Genomic DNA, 27,565 nt, shown 5'->3' on the forward strand with positions numbered 1-27,565 from the left:
TGGCTTTATTAATATGCTAATTGCCTGCTAGTGGGAGGGGAGAGCAGTGTCAAAGTGACCCGGGCGGGCGCGCAGCGAGCGACGACGTGCGTGCGCCGCGCCGCGGGCGGGCGGGCTGCTAGGGGCCGGGAGCATTCAAGGAACGGCAAGCATGTGACGCAGCTTTTAAAAAAGGAGACGGAGGCAGAGACCCCAGAGAAAGAGGGCGAGGGGGAGGAATAGGAGGCGAAGGCTCGCGCTGTGTGTCTGTCCTCCTGGCGCTGCTGCTGAGTTGGGAGCCGTAGATGAGCCGGAGCGGGAGCTGGGACTCGGGGAGGCGGAGCCTGGGTGGGCTGTGAGGTGTAGCTCTTTCTCCACCCCAGCCACGAACTGGGAGGGAAAAAGGACTGCTGACCCCCCAACCCCCCACCCATGCTGTCTGTTGAGACCACAGTCTTACACGGGACCCTTGTTATGCGCCCTTCCCCCCATCTCAACCTGGGTGGGGTAAGGACCACTATCCTAATTCTTGTAGCAACCCGTCAACTCACCTCCTCTCTAAATTAACCTCCCCTCCCTCGCCTGTTAAACCAGTTGGGACTAGAGCTAAAAGGGTTAATTAAGTGGGGTTCCCGCCCTTCCCCGCCTAAGGGCCCAGGATCTGCGTTTTGCTGGGGGGGAGGGGGCATCGGAATGGCCGCTTGGTTGGACTGGGGAGGTGGGAATGGGCAGGCTGTCCTTCCCCCCCTTGCAGGCTCTGACTCATCAGTCAAGACATTCTACTCCCTTCCCCCTTTCTCCATCCAGTCTTGGCCTCCCCCACCCCGCCCCCTGCCTCCCGCCCCTCGCCGGGAAGCCGCTGTCCTTTGAAGGCCTGGAGACCGGGGAGACCTGGAAGCAGACCCCTCCAGTGTCCCCTACCCGTAGGGCCTTTGGCCACGGTGGGAGTGGGGTGTGTGGACGGGTGATCTGGACGGTCAATATAAGGAACACTCCTTCCCCAGGGAGGAGCCTCCCAACCTTCAGGCACTATTCAAGGACTCCCCAACCCAAGCCGAAGGAGGGGGGACTCCTCCTCCCTCTCCATCCCTTCCCAAAAGCCAAGCCTTGGCTGCCTCATAAACAGGAAATATCTATTAGCAGGGGGAGGGAGGGGAGCCGTCTGGAAAAGAGAGTTGGCCCCCTCCCTTCTGGGGGGTCCCCAGCTGCTAGCTTCTCTTCCTTAAGCTTCAGGGTGGGCTCCAGGAGTAGCCGCCACTGGGGACCTGAGCTGGTGTTCCTCTCCCTAGGGCATGTGGCTCAGACTGGGTAGGGGGTCCTGCTCCCCTTTGTTACTTAGGATGGGATTGATTGTGAAGGTTTCCTCTTATCCCGAGTCTGCACAGCTGGCTGGACTGGCTGGGGGAGGGTTACAGATGTGGAGGTTTAAGTGTTTATGAGATCCTTTCCACCTTCGCTTTTGCTGAAGAAGCTTGAAATGATGGGAGGGTGAGGATCTGAGGGTTGAGAAGACGGTCTTCCTAGGGACGGGGACCCACTCTCATATGTTTAGGAGACTATGGGGGAGGGGAGCTGTGAGCACAGCCACATTCTCCAGCATTCCCATATTCGTTGTGGATTCCCCGCCCGCCTCCCCCCGCCCCGCTTCCGCTCCCTATCCCCACCTTCAGGAGAGGGAGTGGGAATGGGAGGGGCAGGGACCGAAGTCATCCGCACTTATACAGGTATCCTTGACAGCATCTCCTGCCTGTGACTATCTCCTCCCCATATTCCTCCTCCCGAGAGCGGTCGGTCAGTCAGCATTAGAGGGAATAAAAGGGACCTAAAATGACAGAACACTGATCCGGAATTTTGGATACCTAGGGTTGAATTCCAACTTTGTCCCTCACTAGCAAGTGACCTAGGACAACTGACTTCTCCAGTCTAAGCTTTATTTTCTGTAATTGTTGAGAATCAAACTAAGCAATGTATGCCTGGTCACCTAACCCAGGGCCAGCCATGTAGTCAGTACTCAACATACATTAAGCCCGTTCTGCTTTCTTTGAAGTTATCTGTTATTTGCAGAGTGTGGGGAGTGAGCTGGATTGACTGGACATTAGAGGTAGAGTGGAGGAGAGGGGTTACCTGCCCTGACCCCTTTTATTCTCTGCTCTTCATGAATTTGCCTTCCCCCAGTCCTCTGACCACTTTATCCCTGAGGCCACTCATTCCAAACAACCAGCTTGGCCAGATTCCATAGTAATCACCAATTACCTGGGTGGACAAAGGGACTTTGTAGGGGACTTTGTCTCCTCTGAATCTGAGGTTCCCTTCTCCTATGTTAACACGTGTGGAAGGTGGAAGGCAAGGAAGAAAAAACAGCTTTTGTTGAGCACACACTATGTGCCAGGCACTGTGCTAGGTGTTCGATACCCTGAGATCTCATTTACTGTTCCTGATGACCTTTAGAAGAAGGTGCTATTACCTCCATTGAACAAGCAAAACTGAGATTTAGAGAGGTTAATAAATATGACTTGTCTGTAAAACACTCTTTTTTGTTTTTCAAAGATTTTATTTAATTTTTAGACAGAGGGGAGGGAAGGAAGAAAGAGAGGGAGGGAGAGAAACACTAATGTGTGGTTGCCTCTTGCATTCCCCTCACTGGGGACCTGGTCCGAAACTCGGGCATGTGCCCTGACTGGGAATCAAACTGGTGACCCTTTGGCTCACAGGCCAGCACTCAAGCCACTGAGCCACACCAGCCAGAGCTATAAAGCATTCTTATTCCTCTTTGCCTACTAACTAGTTAATGCCTCATTTAAACTTCAGTTCCAGTTTCATCTCCTCTAGGAAGATACCCCTTCCACTCCCACCCTAGCTAATCTAGTGGCCTTCTTGACTTTAGGAAAATGTCTCCCACAGAGCATTTGAGATCTTGCGTGCTTCCTGGCAACTGTCCTTCAATTTGGTTAAAAAAAAAAAAAAACTAATAAAAATTCCCTTTAAAACAATCTTACAAAAAAAAAAAAAAAAAAAGCCCTGGCCAGATGCTCAGTTGGTCAGTGTCGACCCCATACACTAAGGTTGCAGGGTTTGATCCCTGGTCGGGGCACATACAATACAGGAATCAACCAGTGAAGGCATAAATAAGTGTGGAACAAATCAATATTTTTCTCTTTCTCCTTTCCTCTCTCTCTAAAAAATAAATAAAAATTTTAAAAATCTCAATACTGTGTTGAATGAGTGATTAAGATAAGTGGTTTTAGCTCCTTGAAGAACCAGGCTTAGGGAGGTTACTCACCTAAGGTAACAATGCTGGGCACTAAGCTCTTCCCTGCCTTACTGCTAGTATGGACCAGATCTTGGGAAAGAGAGAACATCTTTGGAGCAGCTCTGGGGACTGTGGTGCAGGCAAAAATGGGAAGAGAAGTCATGGGTGCCTGGCAGATAGACCTGGAGTGTGGTAAGAAGGCAGCAAGCCTATGTAGAGAGTCTATAATTTAATTACCATGTCCTGGAGGATGGAGGCTTAACTGAATTTTTTTAAATTTAATTGATTTTTTAGACAGAGAGGAAGGGAGGGACACACACACACACACACACACACACATACACATTGATTTGTTCTACTTATTGATGCATTCATTGGTTGATTCTTGCATGTGCCCTGACCAGGGATCAACCTGCAACTTTGGCCTGTCAGGCTGATGCTCCAACCAACTGGGCTCCCCAGCCAGGATGGCTTAGCTGATTTGGATGGATGGATATGAGCACCCAGTTTTGGAGTTATTTTCTGAGTTGAAATCACATTACATAAATTAACCATCCTAAAATGAACAACGCAGTGGCTGGCATTCCAGAATTTGTAAACATCATTTATTAGTACAAGGTGGATTCTAGATGGAATGAAGGAAAGTGGGAGGTACTTGAGGAGAGGTGAGGTGAGAAAATGGGAAGAGATGCCCCTCAGAGAGACAAACAGCAGATGCAACTGACTAGGCCCTTGCTCCAGGAGAAGGAGGCTTCCTGCTTCTTCCAGCCCCTAGAACTTGTCCCATTTAACTCCCTCTCCTGACCTTAACCTTGGCCTTCTCTGTTTTCTCCCACATTTTTTTTTACCCTTTAAACTCCCTCAAATTCATATTAGCATTGGTCTTTCAAGGATGAATATTCTTTTTCCATCATGACAGTAGATGATATATGTCATTGATGGCTGTGTCCCCAGCACCTAACAGGGTACTGGGACCTAGTATGTGTCCGGTAGTAATTGTTGAATGGTAAGAATTATATGATAGGGTTTACCTTCCCTTATCTCAACACATGACTCCTTTCCCTCTTGTCATTGACCATCTACCATCACCATTTCATTTCTCTGCCGAAAGAGTTTCTCAAAGTGTATAAGAAACTCCCAGGAAACCTGTTAAATATGTAGAAGGCCCCACCCTCAGATGGAAGAAATCTAATCTCTGGAGAAGGCAGGGGATCTAGGAATCTGAAATTTAAACAAATTCCTCAGGGACTCTGCCCAAGGTAGCTCAGTTGGTTAGAACTTTGCCCCAATACTCCAAGGTTGCCAGGTTTGATCCTGGTCAGGGCACATACAAGAATCAGCCAGTGAATGCATATATGAGTGCAGCAACAGATCAATATTTTTCTCTCTCTCTCCCACCCCCTCTCTAGAATCAGTAAATTAAAAAAAATTTTTTTTAATTCTTCTTGCCCTGACTGGTGTAGCTCAGTGGTTTGGACGTTGTCCTGCAGATGGAAAGGTCACTGGTTTGATTCCTGGTCAGGGAATATGCCTGGATTGCATGCCAGGTCCTGGGTTGGGGGCGTAGGGAGAGACAACCAACTGATGCTCCCCTCTCACGTGGATGTTTCTCTCCCTCTCTTCCTCCCTTCCCTTTTCTCCAAAAATAAATAAATAAAATCTTTTAAAAAAAAGGTTCCAGGTGATTTTCATGCATAAAGATATTTGGGAATAGTTCTTTCCCCTAAAAGGATCCTTACCCTTCAGGGCATTCCCAGCAAATGGGCAAAACCTACTAGTGTCTCCTTCTATAAACAATTGCTTAGTATAGTGGAGGACACTCCCAACAGGAACCTAGTAGCCAAAGTAAAACAATACTATGTGCCCCTGGGTGAATAGCTTAACCCTTTCTTTTCTTTTTGATTGATTAATTGATTTTTTAAAAGATTTTATTTATTTATTTATTTATTTACTTTTAGAGACAGGAAGGGAGGGAGGAAGAGAGTGAAACATCAGTGTGTGAGAAATACATCGATCGGTTGCCTCTTGCATGCCCCCAACTGGGGACCTGGCCCGCAACCCAGGCATGTACCCCAAATGGGAATCAAACCAGTGACTTTTTGGTTCACAGGCCAGCACTCAATCCACTTGAGCCACACCAGCCAGGGCTGATTGATTGATTTGAGAAAGAGAAGAAGAGCGGGGAGAGAAACATTGATTTGTTGTTCCATTTGTTTACGCATTCATTGGTTGATTCTTTTATGTTCTTTGACCCAGGATGAACTGCAACCTTGGGGTGTCAGGACCAACCAGAGCAGCTTAATCCTATATTAGTCCCAACTTCTTCAGAATAATGGGGATAGTGATCCCTGCTTTTCTAATTCCTCCAGGGATACTGCAAGGATTCCATGATATGTGACAATAAGCTGAGGACTATAAACCATTCCTCAAAGTGGGTTGTTTGAGCCTAAAACTAAAGCAATAAAAGGGACGTGATTTTAGGGTTGAAGCTATCTAGTAGAATAACTGCAGTTCAGGTATATTAATTATCTCTTGCTGGGTAACAATTTACTGTCAAATTTAGCATCTTTTTTAAAAAAAATATTTTATTTATTTATTTTTAGAGAGGGAAGGGAAGGAGATAAGAGAGAGAGAGAAACATCAATGTGCAGTTGCTGGGAGTCATGGCCTGCAACCCAGGCATGTACCCTGACTGGGAATCAAACCTGTGACACTTTGGTTCACAGCCCGCACTCAATTCACTGAGCTATGCCAGCCAGGGCAAATTTAGCATCTTAAAACAACAAACTTGTATTATCTCATGCAGTTTCTCAGAGTCGGGAGTTCAGGCGTGGCTGAGAGGGTGGATCTGGCTCGGGTCTTCCACAAGGCTGTAGACTAGCTACTGTCCAGGTCGACAGCCATCGCAAGGTATGACTGGGGCTAAAGAGTTTGCCTCCAAGTTAACTCTCATGGGTGTTGATAGGCCTCAGTTCTTCAATGGCTGTTGAACAGAGGCTTCAATTTTTTTTTTTAGGATTTTATATATTTACTTTTAGAGAGAGTGGAAGGGATGGAGAAAGAGAGAGAGGGAGAAACATTGAAATGCCAGAGACACATGGGTTGGTTGCCTCTCACTCCCACCCACTGGGGACACCCTGACCAAGAATCTAACTGCAACCCTTCCATTTGTAGGCCAACACTCAATCCACTGACAGAGGCTTCAATTTTTTGCCACATGGGACTCTCCACTGGGCTGCTCACAACATGGCATATTGCTCTCAGAAGAGTAGTAATGTAAGATATGAGAGAGAGAAAGAGCGTAGCTTAGTGGATTGAGCGCGGGCTGCGAACCAAAGTGTTGCAGGTTTGATACCCAGTCAGGGCACATGCCTGGGTTGCGGGCCATGACCCCCAGCAACCGCACATTGATGTTTCTCTTTCTCTCTCTCTTTCTCCCTCCCTTCCCTCTCTAAAAATAAATAAATAAATAAAATCTTAAAAAAAGAAAAAAGATTGCCATTAAAAAAAAAAGAAAAAAAGAAAGCCTGTCTTTTTGTCTTTTTATAACCCAGTCTTTGAAGTGCTATAGCACCACTTTTGCCTTCTACTATTGGTCACACAGACCAACCCTGGTGTATAATATGGGAGGGACTGACATAAGAGTGTGAATAACAGGAGGCAGGGATTATTGGGGGCCATCTGGGGAACTTCTAGCCACACCAGGGCTGGTCCTCAGTGTTGCAGGTCTGGAGATTCAGTGAATCATAATTCATCAGATGCAGGAGACTGACTCACACAAATTAAATACACATGAAACATTATTTTGGCACTACTCTCCCTCCCTCTTTTCTAGAACTGTTTAGTTAAACTGGTCTTCCTTTTGAACACAACAGATGTGTTCCTACTTCAGAGCCTGTACTTGGCTGTTCTTACCACATAATGTCCTTTTTTTAAAGATTTTATTTATTTATTTTTTAGAGAGAAGGAAGAGAAACATCAGTGTGAGAGAGAAGGTTGCCTCTTGCATGCCCCCATTGGGGAACCTGCCCTGCAACCCAAGAACGTGCCCTGACCAGGAATCCAACTGGTGACCTGTAGGTTCACAGGCTGGAGCTCAATCCACTGAGTCACACCAGCCAGGGCCAAAATGTCCTCTGAATGGAAGGTTTTCCTTGTGATTTAGATCTTACTTCAAATATCTCCCCCTTGGAGACCTTACCTGATCACACCATATAAAACTGTTCCCTCTTGCTCTGGCTGGTGTGGCTCAGTTGGTTGGGCAATGCCCCAACAAACCAAAAGATTGGAGGTTCAATTCCCAGTCAGGGAACATGCCTAGATTGTGGGTTTAATGTTGTCAGAGCACGTGTGGGAGATGTTTCTCTCCCTCTTTTTCTCATTCCCTTTTCCTCTAAATAAATAAAATTGTTCCTTTTTACCTTTTACTCTCTCCATCCCATTTATTTTCTGATAGTACCTAATAAAGCCTTTTGAAATTATTTTTGGCTGTTTACTAGGAGATTGTCACTCAACTAGAATGTGAACTTCATTAGAGAGGGTTTTTTATTTTTTTGTTGGTTTTTTGGTCTGATTTGCTATTGCTGTATTTCCAGTGCCTAACACAGAGCCTGGCACATAGTAGGCACTAAATAAATAAAGCAGAACGCTCATTTGTTAATTGATACTGACAAATACAAATTATGTGAACTTGGAATTTTGTCTCTCTTGATCACCATTCTTTCTCCCCATGGGAAATGATATGGGAAGTCAGTTATTATAATTAGATGAGTCTGGTGAGCATCGAGTTGAGCAAGGACATGTGATTGGAGGTGCCAGTGTTTGGTGGCCTATGTCTCTGAGGTTTTCCTTCATGGCCCTTAGGAATGCATCTGCCAAGGAGAGTAGCAGCCACAACACCTCTGTCTCAGTGGCGCTGAAGACTGAAAGTTATGCCCCAGCCCATGTGGCTCAGTTTGTTGGGAGTCAGCTGGTAAACCAAAAGGTCACAGTTTGATTCCTGGTCAGAGCACATGCCTGGCTTGTTTTGGTCCCCAGTTGGGGTGTGTACAGAGGGCAGATAATCGTTCTCTTCCTCTCTTTCTCCTTCCCTCCCCTTCTCTCTAAAAACAAACAAACAAAAAAAAATAAAGACCGAGAGATATATTCTTATCTTTCTGAGTAGATTCCATGCAGACACCATATTTAGGTGAATATTTTGTTTTGTTAGATGCTGAACAAAGCAAAAAGGCCACAACTTTCTGCCTTAACATGAATCTTCCAAAAGCCCAATCACCATGATAATGACCATAATTCATGCCCAAATCACCAACATTTATAGGTCATCTCTTAGACTATGTTTCTTCCACAGACGAAGAAATGTGTTATGTATCTATTCTGATTTCCCATCGGCAAATAATTTCTAAGTTTATTGGAAACTTTATTGTTGCCCTCATAGGACTATTTTATACAGAAAATTGTGAACCGATTCAGCTTCTGAATTTGTGGCTTTTTAAACAAATTTAAAATTGATTTTATAGAGAGGAGAAAAATATTTATTGTTCCACTTATTTATGCATTCATTGGTTTTTCCTTTTCTTTTCCATGGTTTATTCTTTTCTTTTTTTTTTTTACCAGTGTCCCAGCGCTTGAGGACAGAACCCCCGGACTGGAAACCAGCACCGAAGACATGACGCTGAGGGGGCCAGAGCCCCTTCCCGCTGCCTCCATACGTTACAGGGACCATGATTTATTCTTGTATTCTTGTATGTTCCCTGACCAGGGATCAAGCCCACAACCGTGGCACATCTGTCGATGTTCTAACCATTGAGTACCCAGCCAGGGCTGAATTTGTGGCTTTTAAAGCCTATTTGGAAAGACAAAATGAACTTACCTGAAAGATTATGAAACTAACTGAAAGGCAGTTGTATTCGTGTGCCCAGGATGCCATAACACAATACCACAGACTAAAGGGCTTAAACAACATACATTTATTTTCTCACAGCCCTGGGGTTTAGAAATCCAAGATTAAGGTGCTGGCAGTGCTGGTTTCTGGTGAGACCTCTTCCCTGTCTTACAGTTGTTGCTTCCTCTTCTGACACCAGATCTATGGGATTAGGCCTCCACTTTTATGATGTCATTTAACTTTACCTCCTTAAATGCTCTATCTCCAAATACAGTGATATTGGGAGTATGTCCCTTCAACATATGAATTTTGCCTGGTGCGGGTGGGGTAGGCACAATTCAGTCCATAACAGAGGCCCTCTCCTTTCATGAAATTTTTGTAGGAATGTGTGTGTGTGTGTATGTATGTATGTGTACATATACACACATATGTATGTATACATATATATTTAAATATTTTATTTATTTTTAGAGATGGGGAAGGGAAGGAGAGAGGGAGAGATACATCAATGTGTAGTTACCTCTGTATGCCCCAAGCAGGGACCTGGCCCACAACCCAGGCATGTGCTCTGACTGGGACACAAACAGGCAACCCTTTGGTTCACAGGCCAGCACTCAATCCACTGAGCAACACCATCCAGGGCTTATTTTTACTTTTTTATGTTTTATTGTTTATGCTGTTACAGTTCCAATTATTTCACACCCATCCACCCAGCCCACCCTCATAAATGTTTATTTGATTTTAAGAAGGGAGAGGGAAAGAGAAAGAGTAACATCGATTGATTGTTCCATTTATTTATGCATTCATTGGCTGATTCTTTATATGTGCCCTTATGGGGATCGAACCTGCAACTTTCACTTACTGGAATGACATTCCAAATGATTACCCAGTGGAGAATGTGGGAATATATGTTGATGCAACCTTCCTGAAGGACAATTTGGCATTATCCACCAAAATTTCAAATGCATACATCTTTAACTCAACAATTTCTTTTTAAGGAAACTATTCCAAACAGAAGTGCAAATATATGTATATGTACACATGTACAAGAATGTTCACTGTAACTTCATTTGTAATAGTGAAAAACTGGAAATATATATAACAAGTAATGATATATCCATATAATGGAAGGGGTACTAAGATATCAGTAAATATTTGGGTAATGAATGAACTAACAGTGCTACATGAAAAAAAAAGCAAGTTGTAGAACCATACATATGGAATGGTCCTTTTTTAAAAAAAGATTTTGTTTATTTTTTAAAGAGGGCAAGAGAGGAAGAAAGAGAGGAAGAGAAACATGAACCCACTGCCTCTCGCCCCCCAACCAGGGACCTGGCCAGAAACCTAGGAATGTGCCCTATGTGAGAATCAAACCTTCGACCTTTAGGTTCAGCCTTTCAGTTTGCAGGTCAGCGCTCAACCCACTAAATCAAGGGTCCCCAAACACTGGGGCCACGGACTGGAACGGATCCATAGCCTGTTAGGAATCAGGCCACCAGGATAGCTCTCCTGAGCTCTGCCTCCTGTCAAGCCCTCCTGGCCTCCCACCACCCAGTCCTTTGCAGGAGGTGTGCAGAGGCAAGCAAGTGAAGCTCGCCTGAGCTCCACCTCCAGTCCAGTCCCCCCCCCCCCCGTTACTGGAAAAACCGGTCATGGTGCCAAAAAGTTTGGGGATTGCTGCACTAAACCACACCAGCCAGGCCACAGAATGGTTCTATTTTTAAACAAAAAAAAAAGAAGAAGAAGAAGAAGAAAGACCAATGTGTAACCCTATAGATTTTTAGATTCATGGGAAAAGTGTGGATGTATACACACTGAAGGTGACAAGGGTTAAATCTGCAGGCCAAGTGTAGTTTTTTACTTTATATAGTTCTGCATTCTTTGAAATGATATTTAAACTTTTGTAATAAAACCTTTTTTAAAAAATAGAAAAACAATATGAAGTAACTTCTAAATGGAAAGTGAGTGAATAGTAGAGATAGTGATCGACTGTAGAAGTACAGAGAGGGATCACGATTGGCTGGGATGACCAAAAAAGGCTTTCCTGGGTAAAATAGGGTATGAAAGATGTTTCGAGGTTCGAGTACCCCAGACAGAAAAACCAAGGCAGGAGAACACCTGTTGCCTTCGGAGGGCAGCAAGGTGATCTGTTTGCATCATTGCAGGACACTTGGTAATGAGACGCCCACCTGGGTGTTAGATCGTCCCCGAGAGACGCTGAGAATGCAGTGTTTTAAAGATTAAACTCGCAGTAGTGCCGCAGTATGAGATTAGGTGAGGGTTAGAGCCTGGAATGCGCGTGCCCACTAGGGGGTGCTGTTTCAAAACATAGGCACAATTGGATTTTAGTGAAAGGAATGTACTGTATAAGCAGGTAGAGCATCACACAAAAGAGGGTGTTCCGACAGTTGGGTAGATTAGGAAAATTAAAAGATGCGCAAATGTTAACTCTTCCCTTATTACCCCTCGCTCCCTAACTGGGTACCCCACATAGAAAAACTAAGCATTACAGTACGTACGCCTGTAGCACGTACCAGCCCGGCTCCGTTAAAGCGACTACTTTCCCAGGATCCCTCGTGAGGCCGCTGCCCTCTTTCCGGGTGCAAGAGTGTGTGGAGAGAGTGGGTCTCGCCGCAAGGCCTTCTGGAATTCGTAGTCTTGCAGTGTCTTCCGGGAGTTGTAGTTTTCTCTCCACCACCGGCTGGGCGAGGCAGGCGACTTGGAGGCGGCGCCGGCTATCAGAGCTGCGCTTGGATGTTCAGGGGCCAAGATGGCGGCGCGCCGGGGACGGAGAGACCGAGTCGCGCCGCCTCCGAGTGGGGGCCCTGGCCCCGACCCGGGCGGTGGAGTTCGCGGCAGCAGGAAGGGAAGTCGGACCCAAGCGCCGTATGGGACTGTGGGCACTGTGAGTGGCGGGGAGCAGGTGAGAGGCTGGCGGCCGGCCCGCGGCTGGCAGCAAAGCGGCGTGTGCCGGGCGGTGACACGTGGACGCTACGGGAAAGGGAGGAAGCGCTCCGGAGCCTATGCCGGGTGGCTGTGGGAGACAGGTTGGGCCGAGTGGACTGGGCCCTTTGCTGGTAGGATGCGGGCAGAGGCAGGGTCCCTACGGCCATTCCTGCGGATCGGCGAAGGAGCACAGCTTGGTGTTGGAAACGTGGCCCGTGATGGGGGTGGGGGCGGTGAGGGATTCGGGCTTGGAGTTGAGGGCTAAGACCTCCCTCTAAGGATGCGGGGGGGGGGTACCCTTATCCCCGCGTCGCAGTGCCTTTTCGGAGCCACGTGGTCTGAGGGGAGCGATTTTCTCCGGAGAACTTATCTGCTTCCCCTCCCCCTCCAGAGGGCCCCGGCACCCACGTGGATTGGGCTCAGGGTTGGGGGGGCCGCGGGTCCACGTTGGGACGGGGAGGGGATGTCCACGTGGCTCCCGCCTCAGGCTGCCCGGCGTCTGGTATCGGCGCTGGAGCCGCACTGCCGGGAACTGGGTGTGTCTCAGCTGGTCCCGCCATCTCCGACCCAGCTGGGGGCCCCTGGCCGGGAACGAAGGTAGGGACTGCTAGAGTCAACTTTGCTCAGAGCCTTGGAGTTTTTTTTTACTCCTGCTTTGGTCCCCGGTGCCTCTCAGACAGCGGATGGTGAAGGACTTTCCAAATGTACGGATGGCCGGGTGTGCTGGGGAGGGTAGAGGGCTGAGGTTGAAGGGCTGTGGGGTGAGCTTGTGGCGGCCTCTGCCTGACCAGCTTGGGCTGGGTTGTGAGTCACGGGCACTGGCACTTTGGTTGCCTGCAGTCCTGATTCTCGATTCAAAGGGAATGTAGAGTGTTGATACGTACAGGAGACAAGCTTAAGGAAGGGAAAGAATAATCCTCTCAACTTCTCTCACTTTTTCTTTCAGCATCTCCTTTGAGGAGGCAGCTAAGCCTTGTTCCTGTGAACTGATACAAATTGGGGTGGTCATTGTGTAAGGGTGTCTGGGATTTTTGCTGGGGATGGGAAAAGTTAGATGCAATTTGAGAACAACACTAGGTGAACATTTATTGGATGGGGAGGGGATTCTTTCTGTTAGAATCTTTTTTTCTTGGTCTTCAGTTCTCCATAATTCAAAAGTTATTTTCTTATTCCTCAGTAGGGGGCTTGTTAAAAGTTACCAACAGGAGTGGAGTTGAGCAGGACTTAGCTTGAACTCTTAAGCAATGAAGCCAAGTCCTTGAAAGCTTTTTTGTTGTTCTGCAGGTGGAAGTTGGGCTGCAGGCTGCCGGATCATGTCATTTTCAATAGACCAATCCAGGCCCTTGCCCAGGAGAGAATGGCTTCTGAGTCCCTAACTTGGGAGCTGCCACCTTCTCTTCCTTCCTTTTCTTAGAGGTCACATCTTGGAGTGGTGCTGCCTGTGCTTTGCGGGAGAGGCAGGAAGAATTCTTGATCCAAGTTGGGTGGTCATTTGGGGTTGGAGAGGGTCTCATGGAGAGATTGCCCTGTTCTGCCCCCAGCTCCCCAAGAACCATGTGTGGAAGCTAGTCGACCAGCTAGTTATTGAGATAGCATTATGTTTGGACACAGGGAATACTGCAGTAAACCACTCATGGGCCCTGTCCTATAGGATCTCACTTTATCCTCCCCCAAGGATACTTTTTCATTGCTTTTGTAGGAAAAGAGAAAGGGGTTGGGGAGAGAAGTATCTATTGTCTGTTGGAAGTGGTGATGAGTGGTTTGTGGAGCTGGTCATTGTCTTGAGATTCTGGGCCAGGTAAGTGGCAGGACAAGTTGAGATGCGCCTTCTTGTACTGCCCTGACAGGAGATTGAATGGGCAACCTGGGCATGTGTGCTGACCGGGAATTGAACCTGAGACCTTTAGGTATATGGGACAACACTCCAACCAACAGAGCCACACCGGCCAAGGCAGGTCTTATGTCTTTATCAGGCTGGACAGACAATAAGGAAAGTGCATATTTGAGATCATATAATTAGTAGTAGTAATCTACTTTGTAGGGTCTAGGAAAGGACATTTTAAGCTGAGACTCAAAGGCTATGTGTAGGTGGGGGACGCTTTCATCAGAGGGCATTATAAGTGAAGGCCTTGAGGTGGGAGAGAATGTGGCTTACTGGAGAAACTGAGGGACCTATATGGGTGGTGTGCAGAGAAATGAGGGGTTGGTGAGAGAGGACACCCTGGAGCAGAAGTCTGTTGGGGAAGACCAGGACCCCAGTAAACCATGTTAAAGAGTTGAAACCTATATCAAGAGCAGTAAGATACCACTAGAGGGATTTAGGGAGGGCCTCTGGAAGTGATCATATTTATTTTTTAAAGTTTGTAGCTGGTTTTGAACCATGCAGGCACAAAACCCTACTTTTAGCCTGGGCTAAAAGATCATCCCCTGGATGATCTTGGTACTCTGGGAGTTCTCCTATGTGGGGATTGAGTGCTGGGTGAGGTTGGGTGAAGAGGGGTTGTCTCTGGCTGGAATTCCAGTACTTGTCTGTTGGAGATGGTGATGAGTGGTTTGTAGACCTGGTCATTGTTTTGAGATTCTGGGCCAGGTTAAGTGGCAGGGCAAGTTGAGATGCGGCCTCCTTGCTCACTTCGGAGTGTTTGCTGAGCCAGGTGCTATTCAGCTTCTGGTTGTAATTATAGGATTGTGAAGGTCTGGGAGGAGCCAGTGCCTAAAACCTGCCACCTTTCACTTCTTCTCTGAGCCTGGCTTCCTAAAGAGTTCCTCTCTAGCCCTTCCTCTCCCATGGTATCCTCAGCTTGGTAGCAGGTTGGATATAGAATGTAGTTATACCTGTTGCTTTTTATTTTTCCTCCTTGGAAGAAGTGCAGAATTTCCCTTTGCTGCCGAAGGGGAAGGGGCTGACTTGTCCTTGTTTGTTCCTATTCTCTGACTTTGCATCAGATATTTCCTACTGGGAAGATACCTGCGCCTCTGGCCTCTGGCCTCTGGCGTTGCCGGCCCCATTCCAGCCACTTCTGGCCCTGCCCACACCCACATGCTTGACAGGCCTGGACGGGTGACTCCCTGCCTAACAAGGCTGAAGACATTGCTGGTTCTCAGGGAAGTGGTGGGGTGGGGCTTTTTCATCTACAGAATCAAGCTTTCTCATCTTTTTTCTTACCTGGTAGGGGTAGGGAAGAGACTTTATTTTCCCTTGGGACTACCCTTGAGAGATTGGATGGCACACTGTAGAGCCTTCAAAATAAAAGCATAAAGTAAGTGCCCTGATCGGCATGGCTCGGTTAGAGTGCTGCCCGGTATGCCAAAAGGTTGGGGGTTCGATTCCCGGTCAGGGCACATACCTAGGTTGTGGGTTCATTCCCTGGTTGGGCATGTATTGGAGGCAACCAGTCAGTGTTTCTCTCTCACATAAATCTCTCTTTCTCTCTCCCTTCCTCTTTCTCTAAAATCAATAAACACTTTAAAAAATTTTTTTAAGAAGTGTGAGTTAAGTGTGAATATCAGCTATGTATAAGATACTGTGCTAGGCATCACGGGTAACCAGGAAGTGTGTGGACAATATAAACCCTTCTAAAGCGAAGAAGAATATAAAAGCTAATAGGATATGAAGGGTTGTTTTATTTGCCCCAAAAGAACTTGGAATCTAGTTTTAGTAATGATGCAAGGAATGTCATGGACTGGGGAGGGGGCAGGATGTGATCACCAGAAAAGTGAGTGATACAGAAACACATGTAAATTCAGGGGAGACAGCATCTTGAGTTGGGGCACCCTGAGGAGTCTTCTTGAAGGCCGGACTTGAGCTAAGCAGGGAAGAGAAGTGTAAGAGGGCTTGAGGGAGGTAAGGTGGTAGCTGAATTGCCTGCTTCCTGGTCTTCTCTCCATGAGTGCTGCCCTTCAAACTGTCTGCCTTCACACTTCCAGCAGACGTCTCTTCTGAACAGTCTTGATGTTTTAAATCCCCAGTTCAATAATCCCTTGTGGCTCCCTCTGGATATAGGCTAAACACTCTTTTTGGGGGGTGGGGGGGGTGCCAGGAGGTCCTTGAATACTGCCATCTCGGTTGGGGCTTTGACTCATGAGTTGTACTTCTCTCCGCTTACGAAGTCTGGAGATTTGGCTGTGGTGGGGCTCCTGCTGAGTCTGGGGCCATTGGTGGAGGGCTAGGCACCTAGTTTACGGAGCATATCAGTCAGCTGCCCCAGAGGGCCCGTATCCTGCAGCTTTCACAGTGTCCTTCTGACTTTCCCCATTTTGCTGCAGGTGCTGCTGCAAGAAGAGGTGGATGATTCTGGCTTTGTGAGTCTGTCTCGGCTGGGCCCCTGTCTGAAGGACAAGGACCTGGGGATGGAAGAGCTGATGCTGCAGGATGAGACACTCCTGGGGACCATGCAGAGCTACATGGATGCCTCTCTCATCTCCCTCATCGAGGATTTTGGGAGTCTTGGAGAGGTGAGCTAGTGCTGGGCTTGCAAGTCTTCAGACAGAGGCTTTGCACAGGGACGTTATGGCTCAGTGGCTCAGTTCTCCCAGACCCTTGGCTCGTGGATACCCAACCTGAGTCATCGAAGTGTATTTTGTGTCTCTAAGTGAGAGCTGGCGTGCAGGCTGCCAGATTATGTCCCATTTAAGGATGACCTGGGAGGCTTGAGCTGTAACCAAGGCCTTTTCTCCTGCCTGGGCTCCTGACTTACATGTCTAGAGGGTCTGATCCCTGTTCGAGCCCAATTCAGGTTTAGCCAAGTGTTGTCTGCTGAGTATCCCATTTTTTAACTTGAGGATGGAAGGAGTTTTTAAAACATAAGTTTAAGACTCAGTTTTGACAGGTTTCTATTGATACTAGAAAGGTAGTGGATGGTAGCAAATGAGATTGGAACTTGTGCCTTCTGGTACTCAAATTTGTCCCTGGCAAATTGAGCAAAACTGATTCTCTTGGCATCTAGCTCTTAGTGGCTCAGTAGATCATTTGGGATGTTGGTGTGGGACTTTCCTATTGTCTTTTTGGAGCAGAGCAGGTTATCGCTGGAGGACCAGAATGAAGTGTCACTGCTCACAGCTTTGACGGAGATCTTGGACAATGCAGATTCTGAGAACCTGTCCCCCTTTGACAGCATTCCTGACTCCGAGCTGCTTGTGTCACCTCGGGAGGGCCCCTCTGTGAGTGTGGGACCAGGGGGAGGGTTGTATGTTGGTACAAAGTATGTCTGTGGACCTACTCACATAGTTCTGAAGCAAAGATTCATCTCGGGTCCATTTTTCCCTCTTAGCTGCACAAGCTGCTAACCCTCTCCCGAACACCCTCAGACCGTGACCTCATCACCCCCATTGACCCGCTGGGACCCAGCACAGGCAGTAGTAAAGTGAATGGGGTAAGCCTGACCTAGGGAGCCTCAGGGAATCTCAGGGGGAGGAATGTGTGGGGACAGCTCTGGAGAAAATGCCTTCCGTGACTTCTCTTTTGTAGGTCGAGGTGTCTCTCACAGATACCCCTTGGGACTTTTCTCCACCGTCCTTCTTGGAGACCTCCTCCCCCAAACTTCCTAGCTGGAGAACCCCAAGATCCAGACCGCGCAGGAGCCAGTCCCCTTCTCCCCAACAGCGTAGTGATGGGGAAGAAGAGGAGGAGGTGGCCTGCTTCAGTGGCCAGTTGCTTGATGGGGAGCATGACAACTCCATGAGCAGCATCCCAGATTTTCCCATGCACCTGGCCTGCCCGGAGGAGGAAGATAAAACAGTAGCAGCAGAGATGGCAGTGCAGGCAGCTGGTGACAAGAGCATCTCTTCCCTGAGTGAGCTGGTGCGGGCCATGCACCCATACTGCCTGCCCAGCTTTACCCACCTGACGTCACTAGAGAATGAACTTCAGGAGCAGGCAGGTGATTTGACACTACCTGAGGATTGTGTGGTGCTGGAGATTGTGGGGCAGGCAGCCACAGCTGGCAATGACCTGGAGATCCCAGTTGTGCTGCATCAGATTCCTGCTGGACCCCAGCCTGTTCTGGAGGATTCATTAGAGGCCAGTCCAACCTTGCAGCTGCTCCTGCCTACCCTAGAGTCAGAGATAGAGGCTGCTGTGCCCAAGGAACCCCTCTGCCCTACAAAAGAGGGGTTGTCACTGGACTCAGAGGAAAAGCTGGAGTCAGCCTTGTTGGAGCCCAGGGAGGTCATGGAGCCACTGGCACCCAAGGGGCCTAAAAACCCACCAGCCAATGCAGTGCAGAGTTCCCAGAGAGCTCGAAAGGGCAGGAGGAGGAAGAAAAAGGAACAGCCAGCAGCCTGTATAGAAGGCTATGCCAGGAGGCTGAGGTCATCCTCTTGTGGGCACCCTACTACAGCTACAGAGGTGATCTCTCAGACAGGCAGTTTGCCTCAGGAGGAACTTCAAGGAGAGGTTGGGCCTCCCTGTGGTAGAGGGAAGCCTCGGGCCTGGGCTCGGGCCTGGGCAGCTTCCTTGGAGAAGCCTAGTTCTGGGAACTTGGAGAGTAGTGCTGGACAAGCTAGTCCTGCTAAAGAAGGTCCTCTAGATCTTTGCCCCAACCTGGGTGACACCATTGAAGCCAACCCTGTTCCAACCCATCTCTCCTTTGTTGACTCTGCTCGTGCCGACCCCATGCCACTTGATTCTGTTGAAGATGATCCCAGTGCAGTTGACTGTGTTCTAGCTGACCCTGTACCTGTTGACCCTGCATTGGTTGACCTTGCTTCAGCCAACTCAGAGCTGGTTGACGCTCTCCCAGCTGGCCCAGTGTTGACTGAGCCAGTTCTTGTTGGCTCAGTGGCAGTTGACCCTGCAGTGGTTGTTCCTGTCTCAGATGACCTGCCACCAGTTGACTCTGTGTCAGCCAACCTAGCACCCGTTGACTCTGTTCCTGACGACCTGGCTCCAGTTAACCCTGTGCTAATTAAGTCTAGGCCAACTGATCCCAGACGTGGTGCAGTGTCATCAGCCCAGGGGAGTCCAGCCCCCCAGCTCTTGGAGTCAGAATCCTTGGACCCCCCAAAGGCCATCATTCCTGAAGCCAAGGAGGCCGTGGGTCCTCTGAAGGCAGAAGGTGGTACCAGTGCCACAACCCAGGAAACTAAACCTCGGCCTCTTAGCCTATCTGAGTACCGGCGACGAAGGCAGCAGCGCCAAACAGAGGCAGAAGAAAGGAGTTCCCAGCCCCCATCTGGGAAGTGGCCCAGCCTCCCAGAGACCCCCACAGGGCTGGCAGATATCCCTTGTCTTGTCATCCCACCAGCCCCAGCCAAAAAGACAGCTCTGCAGAGAAGCCCTGAGGCTTGCTTTGTGCCTGTGGGTCCCAGCCCTGCTGCTTCTAGTCCTGAGTCACCTGCAAGCAAATCTATGACCCCAACTCCCACTGAGCAGGTGCCATCCCAAGAGATGCCACTGCCAGCAAGACTTCCACCTCCTGCTGTGCAGTCCATGCCCCCCACAATGCCCACTGCTCTGCCTTTTCCACCAGGTGGGGTGGGCATGACCCCTATGCTGCCCCCTCCTGCAAGTGGGCAAGGGGTCCCCAGTCTGCCCCTACCACCCTTTCAGCCTCCTAGTCTCCCAATGTCTGTGGGGCCAGTGCCACCTGAATCTTACACTCACTATGCCCCCATACTACCTTGGCCTTGTTATCCCCCAGTGTCTCCTGGTTATCCTTGTCTGCCCCCCCCACCAACAGTGCCGCTAGTGTCTGGTACTCCTGGCACCTATACAGTTCCCCCCACTTGCAGTGTGCCTTGGGTACCCCCTCCTGCCCCAATCCCACCTTACAGCTCTAGCTGTACTTATGCGCCCTTGGGATGGGATGCAGGGCTGCGACATCCTCCATTCTGGTCTGCTGTGCCCCCGCCACCTTTGCCTCCAGCCTCTGTTGGGAGAGCTGTTCCCCCACCCAAAGTGGAGCCCAGTGTCATCCCAGATGACCTTCCTGAAAGTGTACTTCCTGTGCCAGTGGCTCCCCTCAGTCTTGGGTCAGCTGGCCAGGGAGCTCCACAGATAGAGTCCACCAAGGTGGAGGTCAAGTCAGTGCCGGGATCTCCCCATCTGAAACACAAAGTGTGCTCCCCAGTGCAAAACCCACAGAATAAGCCTTCACCGCACCTGTCTGCTGAGAGTGTGACTACTGAGGAGCCTGCATCAGAGATGCTAAAACTTGAGACCCAGGAGACAATGTCCAGGGAGAAGACCCCTTCTGTTGCCAAGGCTGTCTCCACACCCAAGCAGAGCACTGTCACCAAGTTGCCTGCTGTTCACCCAGCTCGTCTAAGGAAACTGTCTTTCCTGCCAACTCCACGTTCCCAGGGTCCTGAGGATGTGGTGCAGGCTTTCATCAGTGAGATCGGTGAGTGCCAGGCAGTTCAGGTAGCGTGAAGAAGGGCATGGGGTTGGGTGTGCAATGTCTTCCATAGATCAGGATAAAGCACCTAGACGTACTGGCCTTTGGATTTCATTGGAGGGTTCTTGAGAGGTGGAGCTCTGGGTTTAATTTTTTCCTGCTTTGTGTTGCTGTCTTGATTTATTTAGTACAGTGAGCAGGGGGGTCATTAAAGAAGTGATGTGATTAGGGACTTCCTGGGACCTGTGAACTCAGTTGATAGGAGTGGGTTTCCAGCTCTGTGTTGTGTACTTCTACAGGAATTGAGGCATCGGACCTGTCCAGTCTGCTGGAGCAGTTTGAGAAATCAGAAGGTGAGGGAACCTGGTTAGCTTTGTCCCAATCTCTTCGTTGGTATTTCCTTTGGGCCCAGTTTCTAGTCACCTAAACTGGGGGAGGGGCAGTCTCAGCTACTAGAGCAGTCTAAGCCAGGGGGAGGGTACAGCTGGTACTTGATACAAAGAGTAAACCAGTAGGGAGGTCCTTGTGGGTTGGATTGTTTGGGGACATTTTTCTAGAAGGAAGTAATTCTCAAGCTAGACTTCAAAAGACAGGATTTCATAGGATGCTTGTGAATGAAAGCAGAGGTATATAGCAGTAGTTGGATATGGTGTGTTTAGAAGGCAATGGTTAGCTCAGCTTTTTCAGTGCAAGGCATGGTTCTTGGTGCTGTGGAGGACGCTGTATCTTGTTCTCAAGGAGCTTGTGGTCTAACTGGGGAGAGAAATATGCAGAAATGACTCATGAAATGGAATGGGCATCTATAATTCAGATAAAATGTAAGTATAGGATAAGAATAGGCTGTAAGACTTAAAAAGTTAGGTGGGTCACGTAGACCCTTGAGTTCCTCAGGCTTAGAAGGTTGGAATCTCTCAGATTCACTGGGGAGTGTGGATGTTTCTGGGTCTGGAAGAGAATGGATCTTTCTGGGGAATGCCCAGTAGAATATGTAGGCAAAGTAGATTTTCCTCCTTTGGGTCAAAGCCAGCCTTTCTACACCTCCTCAATTTGGAACATCTGGTTGGGCTTTTAACCAGTATGGTTTCTTTGCAGCCAAAAAGGAGTGCCCTCCCCCGGCTCCTGCTGACAGCTTGGCTGTAGGAAACTCAGGGTAAGTCTGGGGACGTGTGAACGAGTTACACCCTACAGCTGTTGGTCAGCAGCCGGCTGGTGCTTCAGGACCATACACGGGATGCCTCTGTTGCAGGGATGTTTTATCAGCTCTAGAGTCTTGCCGTGTTTCCCCATCCCCATGCTCAGCCCATCACTACTGGGCATTGGCTTGGGTGGAAAGGTAGGAGGATGTGTACCAGCGAGTACCATTGGTCTTCTGGCAGGTCATGCCTTTGGGGATTTTTCTTGCATTTAACAAAGCTTTTTTTAAAAAAGCTTTTACATGTTTTTAGGAAGAGGGGAAGGGAGGGAGAAAGAGGGAGAGAAACATCAATGCTTGAGAGACATGTCAGTCAGTTGCCTCTCAATGTACCTTCACCTGGGGACCTGGCCTGAAGCTCAGGCATGTGCCCTGACTGGGAATTGAACTGGTGACCCTTTGGTCTGCAGGCCTGTGCTCAATCCACTGAACCACACCAGCCAGGGCTAGCAAATTTTAAACTTAGTAAACACTAGTGAAAGTTTAAAATAAGTGGGGAGAAATGTTCATGGCTAGGGCTTCCCTGACTCCTTGGTGGACACAGGCACCCTGGACTTCCTTATTCCCCAGTCTCTCACTCAGTACTGAGAGGCTTTTTTTTTTCTTTTCCATTTTTCTTGTTCATGGTACCCCACGCTGTTCTGCCAAGCACATCCTTCTCCACATTGGTTTTTGGGTTGGTTTGAGCTGGGTAGGTGAGGTTCCTGGCTTGGAGATCTACCTCATGGCATTGGGCGGAGCTGAGCTGAGCTCCAACCTATAGTTTAGTCACCAAGACACCTTTTGTGCTGGAGTAGAATGATAGGGGCAGGTGTGCATCCCATTGTTATCTGCACACACCCCTTTCCTCTTGCTTTGCTTTCTGAGGAAAGCAGATGTACGAGATGTCGAGGAGGGAATGAACCAGGCTTTCCCTTTTCCCCCCCGCCAGCGGCGTTGACCCTCCCCAGGAGAAGCGGCCCCTAGACCGGTTACAAGCCCCAGAATTGGCCAACGTGGCAGGTGGGTTCAGGGTGGGGAACTCTGCCTTTGATTAGTTCATGCAGGTAATGTTTATAGAGTCTGTTCTGCACCACACGTGGGTAGGTGTTGGGGATACAGAGATCTGGTCCTCATCCTTGAGGTTCTCACAGTCTAGGGCAAGTGTGTAAAATGAGTATGTTGAGTAGCAGAGGTGGTGTGTTCAAGAAGCCTCTGTGGGTGATGGTGGGATCTGAAGGGGGCAGTCAGGGAAGAGTCCTGTGGAAGGTAATCTCCGAAACAGAGGCTTAAGAAAATCACTGATACCAATCAGGTAGGCTTAGGGAACTGAGCACTCTAGGTAGATGGAGCATCTTGAGTGAAATGAAGAAGTACAGTCAGCTGGGTATGTTTTGGGGAATTGCGGGTGGCTTAGTTTGGCTATAGTGTAGTGTGTGATCAGGGTTGGGGGCAAGGGCAGAGCTAAAGCAAGAGATAAAGCCAGAGTGGTAAGTAGGAGGTCAGATTACGGGAACTTCGTAATTTAAGTTATTTGGACTTTATCCTGTTCAGTGAATAAGCAATTGAAAAAGCTTTACCAAATTGGTTTTTGGGTGCTCCCTCCAGCAGGAATATAGAAGAAGATGGGTGGACAGTTATGAACCCCAAGGTAGGGGATCATCAGAAGGTGATTACATGAGTCCAGGCAAAATGCAGCCAGAAGTCAGACAGTGCTGGAGTAGGGTAGAGGGGTCTACGTACGCAGAGGTAGACCAGGCAGGCCCTGGACAGTTGGGTTCAGGAAGGCCCTGGCTGGTTGGGTTTCTATTGCTGGTCCCCAGTGTGAGAAACGTGGGGGAAGGAGCAGTGGCACCAGTTGGCGAGGTTGGGCTGTGGACAGTTGGTGTACTTTGTGAGACGAGGTGGGGTTCTCTGGAGCCTATATACACAGCGTTTGGAAGTGTAGAATCGGATCTCACCCTGCTATCTCCATCCTCCCTCCCCTCACAGGGCTCACCCCTCCAGCTACCCCTCCCCACCAGTTATGGAAGCCCTTGGCTGCTGTTTCCCTGCTGGCCAAAGTCAAATCTCCTAAGTCCACCGCCCAGGAGGGAACCCTGAAGCCTGAAGGAGTTACAGAGGCCAAACATCCAGCTGCAGCCCGCCTCCAAGAAGGGGTCCATGGCCCTAGTCCAGTTCATGTGGGCTCTGGGGATCATGACTATTGTGTCCGGAGCAGGACCCCCCCCAAAAAGACGCCTGCCTTAGTCTTTCCAGAGGCAGGCTCCCGATGGAACGTCAAACGCCATCAGGATATCACCATCAAACCTGTCTTGTCCCTGGGCCCAGCAGCCCCCCTGCCCCCAGGCCCAGCTGCCTCCCAGGACCCACTTGATCACAGGACTAGCAACAAGCAGGCACATCCTCCAGCCCCTTGCCTTGCCCCATCTGCCTTGCTGTCCCCTGAGGCCTCACCCAGCCGGAATGACATGAACACTAGGATTCCCCCTGAGCCCTCAGTCAAGCAGCGGCCAATGCGTTGTTATCGAAAAGCCTGCAGGTCAGCCAGCCCCCCAAGCCGGGGCTGGCAGGGCCATCGTGGCCGCAGCAGTTCGGTCAGCTCTGGGTCCAACCGGACCAGTGACGCATCTTCCTCATCCTCATCGTCGTCTTCGTCCCGGTCCCGGTCCAGGTCCCTCTCCCCCCCACACAAGAGGTGGCGAAGGTGAGCTCTGATGGCCTATTAGGTCCTCTCCATTTAGGAGGTTCATGTACTCTGGTTTATTTTGAAAGCTTTTTGCACATCAAGTTTGATACTTTCAGGCACTAAAACTTCTATTGGTGTCTTTGGCTTTTGTCTTCTCCCACTTCCCTAGATTGTTGAAGGAGGCAAGCTGAGAAAATAGCCTCTGTCCTCTTGATGTCTGGGGTATCTTGAGGTCTGCTTCCTTGAGACCTGCCGTGGGGAGGCCGTTAGGGTTTGGTCTTGACCATGTCGATTTCTTTGAACACTGTATCAGTCCTCATTTCTGGTATTTTCCTGGTGGGATTGTGGGTTAATGGCACACAGTCCTTTTAATCTGTTGAAGAAAGAGTGCTGGGCAGTTCCTTTGGGTGTCCCTGTGGCCTCATCTATTTCCTGGCAGTACTTTTTTTTCAGTTGCAGACCCAAATTTTTCCCATTTAGATAAGGAGGCCATTATCTCTTGAGTTCGTTTATTTTTCTTCTTTCTGATGCATTAAATATTACCAATTTTTAATTGCATAATTGAAAATAAATATGACCTATGCCAAAACACTGGAACATTCCAGATACATACAAAGTTTATGAAGGCTTCACTTTGGTCATTTGTGAGAAGTTTTTCTAGACCTCAATAGCTCTCCTTTGCCTTGAGGCCTGAACCTCCTGATAGGGAGGCAGGGCTGCAGCCACGATGAAGTAAGTGGATTTATCTGCACCATTCCCAGCATTCCTACATGCCCCTTTGTTTTCCAGGTCCAGTTGCAGTTCCTCTGGACGTTCCCGAAGATGCTCTTCCTCTTCCTCATCTTCCTCATCCTCATCATCTAGTTCCCGAAGCCGGTCCCGCTCCCCATCCCCCCGCCGGAGAAGTGACAGGAGGCGGCGGTGAGCATGCGGTCAGGGAGTCAGTGCATCTGGGGTACAAGTGCCTCAGTTCTGTGACTTCAGCTGTCATACCTCTAGGGGGCTGATGGCACCTTCTTTTGTCAGGTACAGCTCTTACCGTTCACATGACCATTACCAAAGGCAGAGAGTGCTGCAGAAGGAGCGTGCAATAGTGAGTAGAGGAACAGGTCATGGAAGGAGGGAACTTGCCCCTGACCCATGTGCTCATGGAGCTGTCTGTAGCTCTGGCCCTGGCTCATGGTTATGTGAATTTTCCTTGACCCTACATAGGAAGAGAGAAGAGTGGTATTCATTGGGAAGATACCTGGCCGAATGACTCGGTCAGAGCTAAAACAGAGGTTCTCTGTTTTTGGAGAGATTGAGGAGTGCACCATCCACTTCCGTGTCCAAGGGTAAGCTTGGGCCCTAAGATCAGGATGTCTCTTCTGTCCCATTCATGGGCCTTGATGCTTCTTTGTCTTTACTCCTCGCTTGGGTGTGGTGGTCAATGACAGACAACTTCATTTTCCCACTCAGTGGGCTGACTATTGGGGAACGAGGAGAATCTCCTCAGTCCTTCTTTGTACCCCCGGGAGGCTGTTTCTTCTCCATGGCATGTGCCCAAGTAGCCTCTGCCTCACCTTCCCCATCAGTGACAACTATGGCTTCGTCACTTACCGCTATGCTGAGGAGGCATTTGCAGCCATCGAGAGTGGCCACAAGCTGAGGCAGGCAGATGAGCAGCCCTTTGATCTCTGCTTTGGGGGCCGAAGGCAGTTCTGCAAGAGAAGCTATTCTGATCTTGGTGAGTGGAGGGAGGCCCTGAGGCTTTTTGGTGAACTTGATTTGCCTGGAAGGGTTCCCAGTCTTTTTTTGTGAGTGGGCTAGGCAGACTTGACTTCATCTGATAAACAAAGAACCTAAGGGGTGGGATGACGTAAAATCATTATTGGGTTGGGAGGTGGCCAGCCATCAGGACTCTGGTCGGCAAGTGTGGTCAGAGACCTTGATGTTTGTCTCTCTCTGCCTTTATAGACTCCAACCGGGAAGACTTTGACCCTGCTCCTGTAAAGAGCAAATTTGATTCTCTTGACTTTGACACATTGTTGAAACAGGCCCAGAAGAACCTCAGGAGGTAACCCTGGGCCCTTCTCCCCCTTCCCTTTTTCTTTGGAGATGTCCAACCATCTCCATTCCCCCTCCCCCACTCCAGGGGAGAGAGCTGCTAGTGAGATGAGGACTGTTTTATAAAGAAATGAAAAAAGTGAAATAAAAATTGTGTTAAATCAGATTTTTTAAAAGGGTGTTTGTTTTTTTATAACAGGCATTGAAACAAGTTAATTTGCATTCCTGTGTGAGGTGAATGAGGCTGAGGGTTCCCCCAGGGTTTGGATGGCCTATGTCACTATGCAGACTAATAAACATGAATTAGAACTCCTGAGTGCTGTTGTGCTTCTTTCTTTCTATGGTGTTAGTGCCAGATACACTCGCTTTTCCTCTCAACACAATCAGCAGCGTCATGTTTGCCTCCATTGAATTCCTAGGACCCCTCTTTGGTCAGGTACCAAATCCCGTTGGACTTGAAACTTGGTTTCTCAAGTGCATTGTTAGTAAAATCAGTCATCTAGAGCAGTGTTTCTCAAACTTTAAATGGGTACTTGAATCTCTTCGAGGTCTTTTTATTTTTTAAACAGCATGTTTCATTGCTTTCTTTCTTTCTTTCTTTCTTTTTTAGAGATCAGGGAGGAAGGGAGAAAGAGCGGGGAAGAGAAACATTGACTGGTTACCTCTTCTACACCCCTAACTGGGGACTTGGCCTGTAACCCAGGCATGTCTCCTGACGGGGAATCAAAGCAGTGACCTTTTGGTCCATAGGCCAAAGCTCAGTCCACTGAGCCACACCAGCTGGGTCTGGAGATCTTTTTATTTTATTTTATTTTTTATGAAAAAAATTTTTTTTTTTAGTTTCTAGAGAGGGGAAGGGAGGGAGAAATAGAGGGAGAGAAACATCAATGCATGGTTGCCTATCATGAGGCCCAAGTGGGGACCTGGCCTGCACCCCAGGCATGTGCCCTGAATAGGAATTGAAACTGCAACCTGTTGGTTTGCAGGTGGGTACTCAAGCCACACCAGCCAGAGCTGGAGATGTTTTTAGAAAGGGCATTTTTGACTTCTGGGGCCCGAGATTCTACATTTCAAGCAAGGGAATGCTGGTGCTACTGGTTTATGAAGGTGTTTTTTTTGTTTTGTTTTTTTAATGAAACATTTTTTGAAGTTTTTGTATTTTTTAAGTTTTTTTTTTTTTAAGATTTATTTATTTTTAGACGGGGGAGGGAGGGAGAAAGAGAGAGAGAGAAACATGGATGTGCAGTTGCTGGGGGCCATAGCC

General features: G+C 48.7%; 1 protein-coding gene, 1 long non-coding RNA gene and 1 pseudogene across 5 annotated transcripts; 1 reads left to right on the plus strand and 2 right to left on the minus strand.

Annotated features, from left to right (window-relative positions):
• Positions 1–5,994: 5,994 nt before the first annotated feature.
• LOC118500892 lies at positions 5,995–11,781 on the minus strand. The gene is made up of 2 exons (XR_004903475.1): positions 11,633–11,781; positions 5,995–6,212 (listed from the first exon to the last, which is right to left on the minus strand). It is a non-coding gene; the product is annotated as an uncharacterized LOC118500892 (long non-coding RNA).
• Positions 8,843–8,999, minus strand: LOC114498293 (annotated as a pseudogene).
• A 45-nt stretch (positions 11,782–11,826) lies between the features above and the next one.
• PPRC1 (PPARG related coactivator 1) lies at positions 11,827–26,615 on the plus strand. 4 transcript variants are annotated; one of them, XM_028511163.2, is made up of 14 exons: positions 11,829–12,036; positions 16,326–16,514; positions 17,073–17,219; positions 17,330–17,431; positions 17,527–20,401; positions 20,695–20,748; positions 21,488–21,545; positions 22,519–22,589; positions 23,559–24,273; positions 25,045–25,176; positions 25,282–25,348; positions 25,468–25,589; positions 25,830–25,981; positions 26,212–26,615. In XM_028511163.2, exons 1-14 carry the CDS (start codon positions 11,884–11,886, stop codon positions 26,313–26,315), a joined length of 4,941 nt encoding a protein of 1,646 aa, XP_028366964.1. In that variant the 5' UTR covers positions 11,829–11,883; the 3' UTR covers positions 26,316–26,615. The 4 variants fall into 4 exon arrangements, with proteins under 4 accessions (XP_028366965.1, XP_028366964.1, XP_035883094.1 ...); XM_036027201.1 differs by having other exon boundaries at positions 22,522–22,589; XM_036027202.1 differs by having other exon boundaries at positions 17,330–17,422.
• Positions 26,616–27,565: the final 950 nt, after the last annotated feature.

Source organism: Phyllostomus discolor, chromosome 5, assembly GCF_004126475.2.
Source record: "Phyllostomus discolor isolate MPI-MPIP mPhyDis1 chromosome 5, mPhyDis1.pri.v3, whole genome shotgun sequence".
Classification (NCBI taxonomy): domain Eukaryota; kingdom Metazoa; phylum Chordata; class Mammalia; order Chiroptera; family Phyllostomidae; genus Phyllostomus; species Phyllostomus discolor.

Bases quoted from the DNA above. Each gene is read 5' to 3' on its own strand.
- PPRC1 (XM_028511163.2), top strand. From the start codon at position 11,884: ATGGCGGCGCGCCGGGGACGGAGAGACCGAGTCGCGCCGCCTCCGAGT. The intron at 17,432-17,526 runs GTAAGCCTGACC...TCTCTTTTGTAG, and splicing joins GCAGTAGTAAAGTGAATGGG to GTCGAGGTGTCTCTCACAGA. The intron at 25,982-26,211 runs GTGAGTGGAGGG...CTGCCTTTATAG, and splicing joins GAGAAGCTATTCTGATCTTG to ACTCCAACCGGGAAGACTTT.